This window comes from Desmodus rotundus, chromosome 1, assembly GCF_022682495.2.
Source record: "Desmodus rotundus isolate HL8 chromosome 1, HLdesRot8A.1, whole genome shotgun sequence".
NCBI lineage: Eukaryota > Metazoa > Chordata > Mammalia > Chiroptera > Phyllostomidae > Desmodus > Desmodus rotundus.
In genome coordinates this window covers 86038895-86054839 of record NC_071387.1, presented here as the reverse complement: position 1 = coordinate 86054839, position 15945 = coordinate 86038895, and the positions used below count along the sequence as shown (strand labels likewise).

At 41.7% G+C, this 15945-nt stretch overlaps 1 protein-coding gene across 11 annotated transcripts in view; it reads right to left on the bottom strand.

Moving 5' to 3' along the window:
• LOC112323094 (serine palmitoyltransferase 1) overlaps positions 1–15945 on the bottom strand; it is a 162751-nt gene that overhangs the window by 142065 nt on the left and 4741 nt on the right. For 9 of the 11 annotated variants that reach the window (XM_053925679.2, XM_045188053.3, XM_024580740.4 and 6 more), the window contains exons 3-5: positions 13982–14076; positions 2103–2196; positions 1516–1588 (exon numbers count right to left, since the gene is read on the bottom strand). In XM_053925679.2, coding sequence (XP_053781654.1) covers positions 1516–1588; positions 2103–2196; positions 13982–14076 — 262 coding nt within the window. Of the gene's footprint in view, positions 1–1437; positions 1589–2102; positions 2197–13981; positions 14077–15945 lie in introns of all 11 variants that reach the window. The other 2 variants (XM_045188050.3, XM_053925655.2) reach the window with 1 other exon arrangement.

Below are 15945 nucleotides of genomic sequence, written 5' to 3'. Positions count from 1 at the left end.
AGGGATTATGAACTATAAATTGGCAGTTATAAAGTAAGTCACAGGGACGTAAGGAAGTACAGAATAAGGAGTAAAGTCAATAATATTATAGTAAGTATGTATGGAGTCAGATGAGCACTGGACTTATCAGGGTGCTCATAAGTTACACAAACCAATGTTGTAAACCTAAAACTAGTATGATATTGTATGACAACTATAAATGAAGTATAAAAAATATATATTTAAGAAAAGAATTATTCAATGAAAAAAAATAAGACCACGAGTCAGCATCACTAGGTTTCTAGTTTTAGGGTTGAAGTTAATGAGCTGTGTGACTGTGAGGAAGTCACACAACCTCTCTCGGCTTATGAATAGTTTGGATGCTGGCATACAAGATTTTTAAAATCCTTTCCAGCTCTAGGATTCTTAAACACTAACCCTTGTCACCTGTATCCAACATAAACAATTTAAGTGCTAAACGTGCTCAGGAATAAAGATGCTTTGTTAAATAAAAATGCCTTAACTGAAAGGGGGGTGGGGGGGGAACAACAACAACAAAGGAAGAAAAAATAAAACCACACAAAGACCCAGAAGTGGGAATGAGGGCAGAAGAGACTTCCTCCAGCTCTACTTTCCCCACACTCTGGCATTTTGTAAGCCAGAATGTTATTTCCAGGAATTCATTCAGTGGAACAATCATTCAACGTTTTCAAAATTTTCAGAAGAAAAAACAACCAATATACATTCAATACACACAACCAGAAAATGCCACGGTTGTCTTTGACAAGTCTCAGTTAGGGAGTTCATAGTGTTTGAAACCATACACAGTCATCCTAATATTTAGTTAGCCTTTCCCACAGCCACCCACACGCAAAACAATGACCCTTCATCTTCATTCCAGAAGGAAAAGAGCTACAGAGTCTATCACACCCCCATCTGTTCTTGCCTTTCTCCCTGTAATGTGCTGGCTGTCCAGCTAGAGCTACTTCCCCGACCCCTTTGCAGCAAGGCCTGACCTGGGTTAGGGTCTCACCAAGGCAATGTGGACAAAGTGATGTGCAGTGCCACCTGCCTGCCTAAAAGTGTACTGCTGCCCTGCACTCCCCTAAATGTGCCACCTGGATGCATGCAGACAAGGACAGTGCTCTCCACACTGGAGAAACAAACAGGAGATTCTGGTTCTTGCACAACTTCGAAGAGCAGAGCCACCCACACGGGACCCTTCCCTGTACAGCCGTCACATCCCACAGACACAAACTGTCTCCTCACATCACCGCCTCTAGGGGGACGTGGAACAGCAGCTCAGGCTTTGAACTAAGACCTCTACACACCTAATGTAACTATGGGTCTTCTCCACAAATGACATCCGATGCCCCATCACACGTTCCAAACATACAATGTTCTAGAAAGTCACGTCAGCAATAGCACCACCTTAATGCTACAACTAATTAAGGATATCATTTCCAAGGAATTTGGAAGTCAAATGGCATCTTAATTCTTGAAAGCGGTAGTCTGAAAAATGCAACAGAAACGTACCAAATGTGCCATAAAATCCTCTAGGTCCGCACGTCCCCACACCATACTTCTTCAGAGATGCCAAAGCTGCCGCCTTTCAGGAAGAAAAGAAAGTAGGAGTTCAAAACTGGCCATTCCCATTCTTTAACCCGTGTAACTCCTCCCTCCATTTTCTTTCCTTTTTTGGAACTATGACATCCTAACAACAGGATATAAGGAAAAGACTGACATAGAGATTTAGGGATATAACTTAAAACATGGAGATGCTCTACTAACTCAATTTATCAAATCCTGGTTAATGTAATGCTTTTATACTTTTTGGCATTTGTGGACATAAGTCTGTTCTCAAAAATATTTACTGGCCAACAATCCCAATAGGAAATGAAGCAATTTCCCACACACATCTCTGACGGTCACCAGGTCTGGCTCCTACCACAGTAGCCACTCCTGCCACCCTTTGTGGAAATCCTGGTCACAGCTCTTCCAGAAAGGAGCAATGGCAGACACTCACAGAGCCCTTTCTCACGTTCTGCATTTGTCTTTGATTTTATGCCCCGTTTCTTAAGTCGGCCATGCTATCTTTCCACTTCAGCACAGGTGCTACTTACCTTGACCCTAGGGTTATCCAACAAGCCAAGAAAATTAAATGAGGCAAAGTTGATACATTCTTTTCCATTCACCACGATGTTGTGGCTTGGAGGGCTGGGGAAAAGAGACGAGTGGTTTACTTCAGCTGACATTTATGTTTCAGCACACATGCTACCACATTACCCCCTGGCAGCAGACAGGACATGAAAGTGTGGTTATTCTACCCAATCAGCACACTGGTCTCCTAGCTTTTACTTCTTACTTTTTAAAAAGTAAAATTAGACAATGGCATATTAAAAATCAAATACTCAGCCAGTAATCCTATTCCTAATAGGCTACCCTCTCCACTTAAATTAAGTGAGCTAGAATCCCAAAATGGATGGAGGGCAAATCTTTGCTTTGATTTTAAAATTCACTTAAGAAAGAATAGCTAAATAAAGTACCTCAGAAAAATTCTGGGGTAAGGTAAATATGGAGAAAATACAAAAAGACCAAGATCAAAGGCAGGAATAGGCAGGGCAAGTTACAATCTTCCAGTGAAGTGGTTTAAAAAGAGATGTTATCTGTAGGGAGCCACTAAAAGAATAAGTGGGACATGTTACCCAACTGCTAAAGTTAATGCTGAAATACTATTCACCAAAAATTCCTCCCTGCACCCGAAAAAAAAATTTTTTTTTTTTACAGGAAATAGAGTGGCCAACTCCACAGGCGCATGCACCAGAGTATGGCTGGAACAGGAGGCGGCATCCCAACAGACAGCCCATGTCCTTGGCTGACGAACACTAGCTGTGGCCATGCTTCAGAAACACAGGGCCAAGCTACGGGTCACAAGCAATGACAGGACTGTAAGACCAGTTGAATCTGACACAACCAGCATATTTTAACTAAAGGCAACCAGAAGAATAGGATGGACTGGGCTTATCAGAGAGCATAGCGCAGAGCAAGGAAAAGGATTGTGCCCGCAACTTATTTCAGTTACTCATTTGCACTGGTCTGGAAGCTGGGCTGTTCTCGAAAATGCACTGTGGCCAGAAAAGACTGAGAAACTGCTCTCATCGGTATGTTTAAAAAGAACTGGTTTTCCCTGAGGGGGAAAAAAAAAAAAAGATGCTGAAAAACCAGCGAAGGAAATGAATGACAAGTTCAAGTCAAGTCAGAAAAGCAGATACAAGTTCACAAAAGGCAAGATGACTTGGTGAAAAGAACATGGGTTGTAGAATCAGTCAGGCATCCCATCGGCATTGAGGCTACTGACGGTTTCAGAAACTTGTGTATGTTACCTGAGCCTTGTGAGCTTCAGTTTCTTCATCTATAAAGTGGGGAGAGAACTTTTTCTCAAGGTAATTGCCATTATAAATGGGCCTGGCCCAAAGAAAGGCTCTCTAAATATTTTCTTCCCTCTCCCCTGTTGGGAACCACCCTGCCTGGTTTCAGAAACCGTAACCCCTCATGGATAAGGTTGAGTAAAAAAGACCTTGGGACCATAAGCCACTTAGGAGACAAGTTGTATAACCAAGAACAACGGTAAATTCCAGACCTGTTACAAACCGGAGAGATATTTTCCTGCTAGGGGCACTGCCTCTGCCCCCTTTCACTTCACCCTGCTTGGCCCCAGGCGCATGACTGGTTAGCCAATGACGGGTAAGATTCCTCAAAGGAGGGACAACCTGAGACAGGCATGGTCGTGAAGGGGCCCTCAGGGAAGGACTTGGGGGGCTATAGAAAAAGGGGGTGATGGACCCTTGGGCCTCGGCTTTGACATAGCCTGAGTCCTCATTCGGTCTGCAAGAAGTCTCCTAATCTCTTGGCTGCCTTACTCCCCCTGCCTGGCTTAAGCCTGAAACCATGCCAGAGGTGGGTGCGGCCCTGTGCTAGAAAGGGTGGGTTCCCCGGGGTGATCAGGCCTAAGAAAGAATGCATAAAGTCCTATGAAACCTACTTTGCTAATACCCTCAATTTAAATGATAAGGGTCCAAGCATGAAATGAGTTTGTTCCCCAAAGTTTTATGGCCCTTTAGCTATCTGACCCTGACTCAAAATAAGCCCCTCAGAGTCCTCTGAGTGCTATCTATTATTCGATCATTTCTGCCTGACAATAATGGATGAGCTTTATGTATACACCCTGTATTCCCATGCAAATTAAACCCAGTAAAAGCCTGTCCAGGCAAGGGACAGGGCCGGGCCTCTCTTTCACTGAGAGAGCGGCCGTGCCCTCCCTTTTCCTCCACCGGATTTCTATAGTCTGTGTGAGTTTGTCTCGTCTCATCCATAATGCCGCGGACACTGTGGGCCAGTGTCCATGTCACTCCCCTACAGCTTTAAGGGCTTCTTCTCTTTTCACCCACTGTGATTCATCCTTCTCAGGGCTTCTTAAAGTTTCCCCAGTCCTCCCTGGTGTGGAGGTTCTGGCACTCACAGAAAGATTAAGAAACAAAACACCTGCCCTGACCGGTATAGCTCAGTGGATTGCGTGCGGGCTGCGAACCAAGGGGTTGCCGGTTCAATTCCCAGTCAGGGCACATGCCTAGGTTGCAGGCCAGGTCCCCAGTAGGGGGTGCGTGAGAGGTAACCACAAACTGACGTTTCTCTCCCTCTCTTTCTCCTTCCCTTCCCCTCTCTCTAAAAATAAATAATGAAATCTTCTTTAAAGAAAGGAAACAGAACACCTATATAGACAAACCTGTAGTAATGGTTGCTGCTGTGCAAGTTGAGGCCATTCACCAAAAACTGCAACACAGAGAGAAATCAAACTATCCGTGAATACACACACCCAGAAGTCTCTGACCACAGTCAAGAGGCAGCATGACACAGGGAGGGATGCCAGGATCTGATTTTTGTCCAGCACTTGGGACAAGGAAGGAAAACAGTTTCCAGTGAGAAACGGAAGGCTCAGACCTGTGTTCCATGTAGGTATGTACCCGACACAGGAATCCTGGAGCATAACACCCTTCAAGGTCACCCTGCACAAGCAAATAAAACCAATCTAGAAAGACACCTCCACAATAAAAGCCTCAGAGAATGGGAAGGAGCAAAAATATTATAAAACCCTTCCCAAGCAAAACAACCACCTCACTAGTGACAGCCAGAAATTACATGGATGAACAAAGCTTCCCAAATGGCTATGTGACCTTAGAAAGAATGGTGCTTTACCAGAAAAGAAACAAATTATTACCGACAATATTAGTATCGTTTGGTGCTGGTGTGAGAATAGACAACTAGACCAAAGAGAGAATCTAGAATTCAAGAGAATGGTGTATATACCCAGGGAACTGGCAGATAACAGCATCTGTCTCACAAACAACTAAGTTACACATAGATATTTCTTGATGGAGAAAAATAAAGTTGTATAACCATGAACAAAGGTAAATTCCAGACATGTTACAAACTGGAGAGGTATTTTGGAAAAGGCAATTAAACAAAATATAGGAAAATGTTTTTGTGACCTTGGGAGTAGGAAATGTTCTCTTAAGCAAGTCTGAAAACACACAAACCACGAGGCCAAGATGAATGAATCTGATCATGTCAAAATTAAGAATTTTGGTTTAATGAAGACACCAAAGACATAGTAAACAGATGGGTAATAAAGAGATTTATTGTATTGTATTTCACTGAATCTAAGAAAGCACCAGCTGCATATTACCTACCACTAAGGAAGAAAACGCTATCGACCAAAAGGTCACAATGTTTTCTCGTCATCTAGAATTTCATAGATTATATTGAATGAAAAGACCCGCTGGGCATTCTTAGGGAGAGGTTTTTGTTATAATCTTTTGTACTCATAAGGAGAACAATACAAAGCAATAAAATCAGCCAAGACACTCCTAACCTCTTTACCCAAGTTCCAACGGTGTGCTCTCCTCTGCTAAGTCACAGACACCATGGACAGTCACACAACGTTCTGCTCCCTGCCACCTAACACCCAGGCCTGGCTCAGCAGGATGCTCCCCTACCAGCTCCAAGATTACCTGACAAGGCGGTCTCACCCATTCTCTACTGGAACTTTCCTATTGGACTAAACTCCTAGTTTCATCTTTTGCCATTTGAACCATGTTTGCTAGAAAACAGGCTGGTATTATCCCAAGGCAGCAGAAGTCTGACAAAGGGATGTTCAAAGCCTTAGTCACAGCAGCCTCTGTTCATCTGCTCAGAGTCGTTTGGCCCTGTCTCCTGCCATCAGCTGACTTCCTTACGAGCAGGGCACACAACTCAGTCAGCTGAAGTGCTGGCAGTAAACACAGTCATGACCAAGTTCACTGGTACACAGGCGAGGTCAACCCCCAACCACCGTGGCCCCTGGCTGACAATGATTTACAGCAGCTGTAAGACTCACCTCCAATTCAGAGATCTTACAACAGAGGGAAAAAGAACATCGGAGAATAAATGCATTGGAGTGTTACATCAAAGACTGACCAAGGATTAGAATCTACACGGTTTGAGGGTTCCTTGCTAATCAATAGACAAGTTAGTGACAAGAGAAAGATATAAAAGACATGAAGAGGCATTTTGCAGAAAGGCAAAACCCCAATGGCTAATAAGGAGATGAAATAATATTCACAGGCTCACATAATCAGAGAAATGCAAAATAAAACAATGTAACCAACCCAGGCAGTGAGGGGACTGGAACCCCAATAAACGAACTCAGGGGAGCACCCACAGGGCAATCACGATGAAGGAAAATCCCACAGGGAAATCAGATGGCCACATATCAATACCCCATTGCTGGCTGTATGAACCCAGAAGGACTCAAACAGGTGTGCAAGGGGCTATTAACTGCAGGAGTAGTTATAGCATCTTTCTCCTCCAGATGGCATTTTTCCATGTGGAGGAAAATAGCTAGGTAAAACTCAGTGACTATGCACAAGAAAATAGGCAGCAATGAGAAGAAATGACAAGAAGTCCATCTAGCACTCCCATCCCTCTATATGCCCTGCTCAGTATTTCCTCATACCACCCAACACCAGCTCATGTTATATTTATTTCATTGTTGGTCTGTCTGCCCCAAGAAAACTAAGATTTTTATTTACTGCTATTAAAAACCAATGTACTCAGTACATCCCTTAAACATAGTAGGTGCTCAAATATTTGTTGAAAAAAATGTGTTGAGTAAAAATCTTGTAAAAATCAGAAAGAAGTCTAGAACACAAAATTAAAAATATCCATTCATAAAACATTAAAATTATGTGGTTTCGATCATACAATATAAAAATGAAATATATCATTTTAATAACATAAAAATACGTAACACGCAAAACGGTGACGGAAAGCATAAAGAAACATTACAGTGAGACGAGAGTGGATGCGGGCACCAGTGAAGAAAATAAAGAACAAAGCAAACGGGCACTGCCTCATGTGGGTGCTGACAAGAGTGAAGCTGAACGCCTGTGTCTCCAAAGGCTCAAAACGGACAAAATAAACCAGAGAATCAACTAAACCAGAAGTCAAGCCTCTGGAGAATCTGAGCAAGAAAGCAGGAGACACAAATGATGCACGCAAAGGAGACACAAACCCCGCAGGTCTGTCATTATATCCATCAGTATACTAAAGTTTTATGCATATATTTTATAAATGCATTCCCAGGGGAAACCTATAAATTACTCATGCCAGTACATTTGAAAACAGAAGAAATGGACAATGACTAAACAATGGTAAGCAAACCTTAAGAAGGAAAACTGATTAGCTTTACAAACTCATTGAAGGCAATGAATTCATGATTAAAAATCTATGCTCAACAGAATACCACAGGAAATATACACTGTTGCTAAGAAAATGGTAAGACTAATATATGTTTGTTACCTAAACTGGACCAGCACAGAAAGTGAAAAGAAGAGACTAAATTCAGCTTTCAACACAGATGTTAAAACTCCCAAATATTAGCAAAACGAATCCCGCAATGTATAAAAAAAACAAATAGTCATGCTTAAGCAGGGTTTATTCTAGGAATGTAAGGATTATTTACTAATAGAAAAACCTACCAGTGACTCCTGGTAAACAAGACAGAATGAAATAAAAAACAAACAAACAAACAAAAAAAACCCACTTCAACCTCTGGTCCCTTCTGATAGCTCACAAAGAGGCCTATAAAGTCTAAAACGCCTGACCTTACCAGAAGCAGGACACAGGAGGAGACGACAATAGCAAAAGGTTGGAAACTGGACAGTAACTGAAGAAGCTGTAGTTGGTAAGGCAAAGAGATCAGCGAGAAAGCTGAATGTAGGCTGGCAGGGAAAAGCCCAGCAGCAAACCCAAAAATGCTCTCAGGCTAGGGGCAAAGCTCCCTGTGAGAGTGGGGAACAGGCAGGGTGGGCTCAAGAAGGAGGGCTTCAAAATCTTCAACAGGAGTCACTTCCTCAGATCCCCTTCCGGCCCCACAGAAAGGTGGGAGATTCACTCTGGAAAGGCTGGATATAAACTGAAAGTCCTAAGGGCCAGTGATGGGACCTGTGCCACTCTGGAAACAGAAATCAAGTATAAATCTGCAAAATGAAAATGGAACACTGAGCCCTTGTCTGTCCTCCAACTCAGCTCCCAAAGGCTGGAAACCAGGTTTATTAAGGGCACCCCCAAGACTGCCCCACCCCTACCCCAACATACTGAAGGATTTCTTTTAGGTAAAACTCAAAATCAAGAGAAGGAAAACAGAAAATACTGAGTTGGGGGTCCCCTCAAACAAACGGGCAGGTCCTTGTCCAATGATGCCACTACCAGTGGGGAAGCCCAGCCCATTTACACAGGGCTTCCAATTAGCATTTCAGTGTCTCATTCTTAAAAAATAGATTTTCAACAGACAGCCAAGGCAATTCAACAGGGCAAGCATAGTCCTTTCAACAAATGGTGCTGGACTGGGTATACCCATGTAAAAGAATGAAGATGAATCTCTGCCTCACAGCATTATAAAAATTAAAGTGAATCAGGGTTAAATTTGAGAGTAAAAATGATAAACTCTTAAAAGAAAACAAAAGAGTAAATCTTCATTATCTTGGATGAGGCAAAGATTTTTAGATATAATACAAAAACACAGCAACCAAAGTAAAAATAGATAAATTGGACTTCATTAGAATTAAAAAGATTTGGCCCCGGCCAGGTTGCTCAGTCGGTTAGAGCATCATCCCGACACGTGAAGGTTGCAGGTTCAAAACCCGGTCACAGGGCACATACAAGAATCAACCAATGAATGCAAAATAAGTGGAACAACAAATTGATGTTTCTCTCCCTTTCCTCTTTTCTCTCTCAAATCAATCAATAAAAAAATATTTACGTCTTAAATAAATTTAAAACATTTGTGTTTCGAAGTACACTGTGAGAAAAACTCACACAATGGGAGAAAACATTTACAAGCCATATATTTGACAAGGGCCTAGTATCCAAAATATATAAAGAAATCTTACCACTCAATTAAAAGACGAATAACCAAATTAAAAAATAAGCAAATTCCTTAAGTGTTGACTGTTCACCAAAGAAGATATATAAATGGCCAATAAGCACATAAAAAGATGCTTAATTCACCAGCCATTTGGGAAGTGAAATCAAAGCCACAATGAGATGCCACTTCCCACCTACTAGGACGGCTATAATCAAAAAGACAGACCAGTAAGTGCTAGCCAGGACATGGAGATATTAGAGTTCTCATTCATTGCCTGTAGGGTGGAAAATGATTCAGCCAGTTTGGAAAACAGTTTGGTGATTCCTCAAAGTGAGTTACTGTAGGACTCACAATTCCACTACTCTTAGGTACACTCCCAAGAGAAATGAAAATGTGTCCATACAATAATGTGAACACAAATATTCACAGGAGTGATATATATGTAAATGCATTTTTTCCTTTTTCACGTACTCCCAAGTGGAAACAACACAAATGTCCATCAGCTGATGAAATGTGCAAAGAGCATGTGATCCACCCAGAGCGGAATACCATCCATCCGTCAGGACAAAGGAAACACTGACACATGTGGGACACAAGGTCCAACATGGAAGGACCTTGAAAATATTAGGCTAAGGGAAAGAAGGCAGACACAAAAGGCCTAGTACTGTATATATGATTCCTTTTACACGAAACATCCAAAATAGGCAAACCCACAGAGGAAGTAAATGAGTAGCTGCCATGAGGGCTGGGGAGTGGGCAGAAGGGAGAGTGACTGCTAATGGGTGTGAGGTTTCTTTTGAGGTTGATGAAAGCATTCTGGAATTGGACGGTGGCAGTGGTTGTACAGCTCTGTGAATGTACTAAAACTCACTTAACTGGGTGCCTTAACAGGGTCAGTATTATGGTATATGGGTTATATTTCAGTAAGGCTGTTATTTAAAGGGGAAAAAATCCATCCGAGTTAAGTAAATTCACTTACTCTTGTGTTAACTCGGTATTGAACGTTAAGAGGTACTTCATACCTTGAAGAGTAACTCCAAGTTTATCAATATCAACAAAACATCATTTTTTCTGGTTTTTTGCACACTATTTACATTATGCTGTTGAGTATAATGAAACTATTCTGCATATTGGAAAAAATGTGTGTAAGTTCACCAGGCATTTAGAGTGTGTCTAAGAGAGTGATAAGAACAGATAAAGCAATCACTCTACTATAAAAGGTTAAATGAAAAGCAATCTTAAGATGTATAAGGCTTCAAAAAATTTACCTTCCATAGCCTTCCTCAGGAGTCCATCTTTACTCTACGCGTACACAGGAGTAAACTCAGACAGAGGACACTACCAACACAGGAAAGAGACAAAGGGACTCCTGAGCTAAAGCGGAGGTTGAGATCCCAGGGCCACCCTGGGCAGCAGCTCTATTTAGCAACCAGTCAGGACTGGAGCAAGAAGACAATGTTTCCAGGAAGAAAAATGAAAATGGACCCAAGAAATAGCTCTGGAGGAAGACAACGGCATGAAGTAGGCTCATATGTAAAACCAAGCAAGCAAGTGAGCAAACAGAAATGAAAACAGGAAAGAAAATGTGATTAAAATATTCTGCATATTGAAAAAAAAGGACGCTAACCCTAACTAATGAATGGTATTAATGCAGCCATAAAAATGTAAGCACAAAATAATCTAAGAACACAGGATGCAAAAACAGAACTCTGCTGGGAGAAGGGATGAACAGGGTGGCTGCAGGCGGCTGTGCAGCCAAGGTCCACAGCAGGCTGCTGTGTTTGCCAGAGGAAGAGGGGCTTTTCTAGTCCACACTAAGGAACTAACTAGAGGGGCTATCATGGGCCTGAGGACAGCAAGTGTGCATGTGTTTTCAGACAGCCAATCTTTCTGTCCTACCGCTAATGAGTATAATTACAGCTGGGAAATAAATAAAAAAAATTCAAGAAATAACAGCGTAAGCAAGTTCCTTAGAAAAACAGAAGCAAATATGGGGGTGGGGGGGGGGGAAGCTAAAGAAACAGAAAGGAATTACTTCCACAGAGTGGGAATCTGGGGTGAGGATGGGAGGCACCGGGGACTGCAGTTTCTCTAATAAAAATTTATGTATAGGCATAACCAACTTAAAAACCAATCCGTATAATTTAACATGGTAACTGATTAGAGGAGGAAAGTTGTGAGTATTTCAATAGACACAGAAACAAATTTGATAAATTTTAATATTCTGATTTGAAAACCGAAACGTTCCCTTTGCAAACCAGGAAGAGAATGGCAGGCCCATAACTTGATACAGGTTATCTCTTACAAGCCACCAGGGACACTGAGGCCCTTGTTACCTCTCTTATTCAACACTGCATGGGAGGTGCCCCGGCCAGTGAAATAATACAGGAACAGAAGGAAAAGACGCTTCTCATGACAGAAAGTAAAACTCTGGAACCTCCATTAAAACTCTGGGACGAGTCCATTAGAAGATACAACGTCAGTTTCCTGGTTGTGATATTGTACTATGGTTGCGCAAAACGTTACCCTTGGGGAAAACTTACGAAGGATCTCTGTACTATTTCTTACAACTGCATGTGAATCCACAATTATTTCAAAATAAAAGTAGAAACAGAAAAGCCAAGCCAAGCCTTTATGAAGAAAGTCATGTAACTTTACTGTGCGACATAATCGACCTCAGTATACAGGCGACAGACAACCCAGGTACAGAGTGATGAGATTCATTACTGGCAAGACTCCAACGCTCTCCAAATCAATCTATAAATTCAACGCACTGCTAGTCACAAACCTAAACCCATTTTTTGGTCCTGTTTGATCAACTGAACCTAAACTCTCAGTGAAGAACAGAGTCAAGACTGAGTCTAGACTATTCTCAAGAACAGAAGGACTCACTCTTGTCAAGGCCTATTCTCAAGCTGTGTTATTTATAAGAGTGAGGTTCTGGAACAGGGAGAGACAAGGGCACCTAAAGAACAGAAACAAAGCGAGAAGCAGACCTTCTATAAGGGTTCTTGGTACACGAAAGAAGGGGAATTTCTAATCAGTAGGTAAAAAAATGAACCTTTCAACTAATAATGATGGGACAACTGACCATCACATGGAAAACAGGCAAATTAGACCTTTGGGGTAGGGAAGGATTTCTTCCACAAGATTAATGGTTGGTAAGTCTGATTTCAGAACATGCAAAATTTTTGTAAGATCAAAGAATCCACAGAAGTGAAGAAAACAAGCCTCTCTTAGATCAAAGCAGAAGGACACAATCAGGAGCATATCGTGCATCACAATTTTAAACAAAATATTAAATATTTTCATGATGACAGGCATATGTAGCAAAAGTATAAACATAAGCAAAGGAAAAGACCCACCAACTTCAAGACAGTGGTGATCTTGTGTGGGAGGCAAGAGTAAGTGATACGGGTTTCTTTGGCTATATTTGTAATGTTTTCTTTCTTTTAAAAACCGTATTTCAAGTAAAGATAACAAAGTGTCACTGCCTATGAATTCTAGACAGTCGATACACACGTGTCTGGTATTTTCTGTATTTTTAAAATATTTCTTAGTTAATAAAGGCACACACAATGCCCTGATGGGCGTGGCTCAGTGGGTTGCGCATCATCATGCAAACAGAAAGGTTGCTGGCTGTAGGCCAGGTCCCTGGGTGAGGTCATATGGCAAGCAAGCGACCGATGTTTCTCTTCCTCTCCTCCTCCCTCCCTTACCCTCTCTTTAAAAACACTAAGTAAAATCTTCAAGAAATAAAAGCACACACAAAATGCAAAGATAACCAATAGGAGAACTAAAAACAGAAACAGATCAGACCCTGGAAACAAGAAGAAAGGTAGGACAACTGAGCTGAAGTTTCATAATTCATACCGTGGGAGTCATTAGGTGTTTCCTATCACTAATCAATCAAGTAGTAGTGGTGTCAGCATACTGTTAATATCTAATTATGAAGGCAACCTGCAACAGATCTAGCAGGCATAAAAAAAAAACCAGGTGGGAAAAAGCAGGAGTGTTGCTTTTAACCATTTTAAGTGCTTCTAACCATCTGACATATTATATATAGTGTGTGTGTATTACCTTGAAAAAGATATTTTTGAGGAAAAAGGTACAAACTGTTATGCCTAAATTAGAAACTATAAAAAAAAAAAAAATGCCCAGCCCTAGCTGGTGTGGCTCAGTGGATTGAGTGCTGGCCTGCGAACCAAAGGGTTGCTGGTTGGATTCCCTGTCAGGGCACATGCCTGGGTAGTAGGCCAGGTCCCCAGTGGGCGGTGCGCGAGAGGCAACCACACACTGATGTGTCTCTCCCTCTCTTTCTCTCTAAAAATAAATACATAAAATCTTTTTTAAAAATGCCCATACAATTCCTCAAGGAAATTTTTATACTGGAAACTAAAGCAGATAGTTTCTGACCTGCAGAAATATCTAAAGCTTTTATTTCAAGTAAAAAAGGAACACCATTAAACCACTGTTCACTTTGGCAATTTTACCCACAGGAAACTGAGTACAAGTCCTTTGAGTAGCGAAGTGATTTACCCTGAAACGATGTTGTAGTTGAGAGCAGGATGGTCTTTTGATATAGGAGGAACAAGAGGTTCTGGTTGCCACTCTTCAATCAATTCTTCCTTTTCCTACAGGAGAACAGGTGTTAAAACACAGCACAATGCTAGTCACTGGACAGTGACTCCAGCAGCATCTAAATTGTTGTAGTGCAACCATCATAATGAACACACTGCGAGAAACAGGTCTAGTTGTGGCTAGAAATGAAACAGAATCACTTCTGAGTTTTGGGCGTTTACCCTCCTCACCCCTTACCACAGGCTAAAGGCTCTTTTCCATGTAGTTTTGCGGGTGACTGGAAAAATTAAGAAAGTTTTATTTCTAGGTCACAATTTTTTCACTGTGAGAAGTATGAAGCATGCCTTATAAATTGTAAAACAAAAAGAAAGTCTACAACACAAAGGTGAGAAGCATGATTTCTGGTAAGTCAGCTCAGCCTCTATTCCAAGACAACACAGGAAGCCACACCCGAAGTGCTTATGGACGTGACCACTATGAGAAGGGATCAACCAGGTCACGAAGCACTGTTTCTACAAGCCATCAGCAGAGATTCAGGTGTAGCTGAAATACAGGGGGAAAAAAAAGCTCTCATAATTCCTGCAATGGGATTTGGCTTGGAAATTGTCATAAAAAGCTACTTCATTCCTTTTATCTGTTACAACTATGTTGACTATTTTCAGTTTCTTATCCGGTCTTGTATCAGAAAAACAGGTAATTTTGAAAATGTAGTCTGGAGGTACACCATGAGATGAGGCACCTAAATTAACATGATGGCCACAGCAATTCTTGCCTCGCAAATAGACCGTCTCTTAATAGTTCTAGTCTCGTACTTCTTTTTTCTTTAAAACTTTTTTTTTTTTATTGTTGTTCAAGTACAGTTGTCTCCATTTTACCACCCCTACTCTCCCCCACTCCAGCCATCCCCACTTCCCACCCTTGATCTTGCCCCTTTTTGGTTTTGTCCATGTGTCCTCTATAGATGTTCCTGAAAACCCTTCCACCCTTCCCTCCTTCCCTCGCCATTTTGTCCATGTGTCCTCTATAGATGTTCCTGAAAACCCTTCCACCCTTCCCTCCTTCCCTCGCCATTATCCCTTCCCACCTCCCCTCTGGTTACTGTCAGTTTGTTCTTAATTACAAATACGCTATGACCTCACCTCTAAGTGGAACCTAATCAACGAAACAAACAAGCAAGCAAAATATAACCAGAGACACTGAAATCTGTCCTCATACTTCTGATAAGTGCTTTTGTGCATTCTTCTCCTGATGGGCAACTCCAGAGCAGGACCAACGGCACATTCACCTGATTTTCAGGCACTCAAAAACGCTGGCCGAATAAACCAACCACCAAATTTCTCATGTGTTTCAGCCAATGACCTCATGGAGGAGTACAGCAGCCCAAACAAGCCTGGAGTACACGTCATGCACACTGTGCACTGCTACCATGCAGACACACTTTAGAATCCACTCGAGATGCCCTGCTGGTGAAGAGCTTCTGTAGACCTCTCTAACTGAGAAGGGCACTTCCACTCACAACACCCACAGTTCCTTTTCCTTCCACTGAGGTTAAGGCAAGGTGTCAGTGATTACTAAATCCTGTTCTAGCAAAGTTTCCTTTCAGAGGATCATTCTGAAGTAGGTTTACATATCAGTCTTTGGAGAATGTATATATGTGCAGATCGATATGCTTACATGAAAACTAAGAATATTTGGACTAATTTGTGTCATGGCCACATAATTATCCACAAGAAGTTCCTAAACACCAAGGAAAAAGTATAGGCAGGATTTCTGACTTGGAGGGCTCAGCCTTACTACAATGCTATAGAAATAGTATTTGTTCAGTATTTACGGGCAAGATAATCCCGTAAAGTATTCGTTAAAAGGAGCAGGGGGCGAGGGAGAGATCTGTGGTCAAGTCTAGGACATTCTTCCAAACAGAG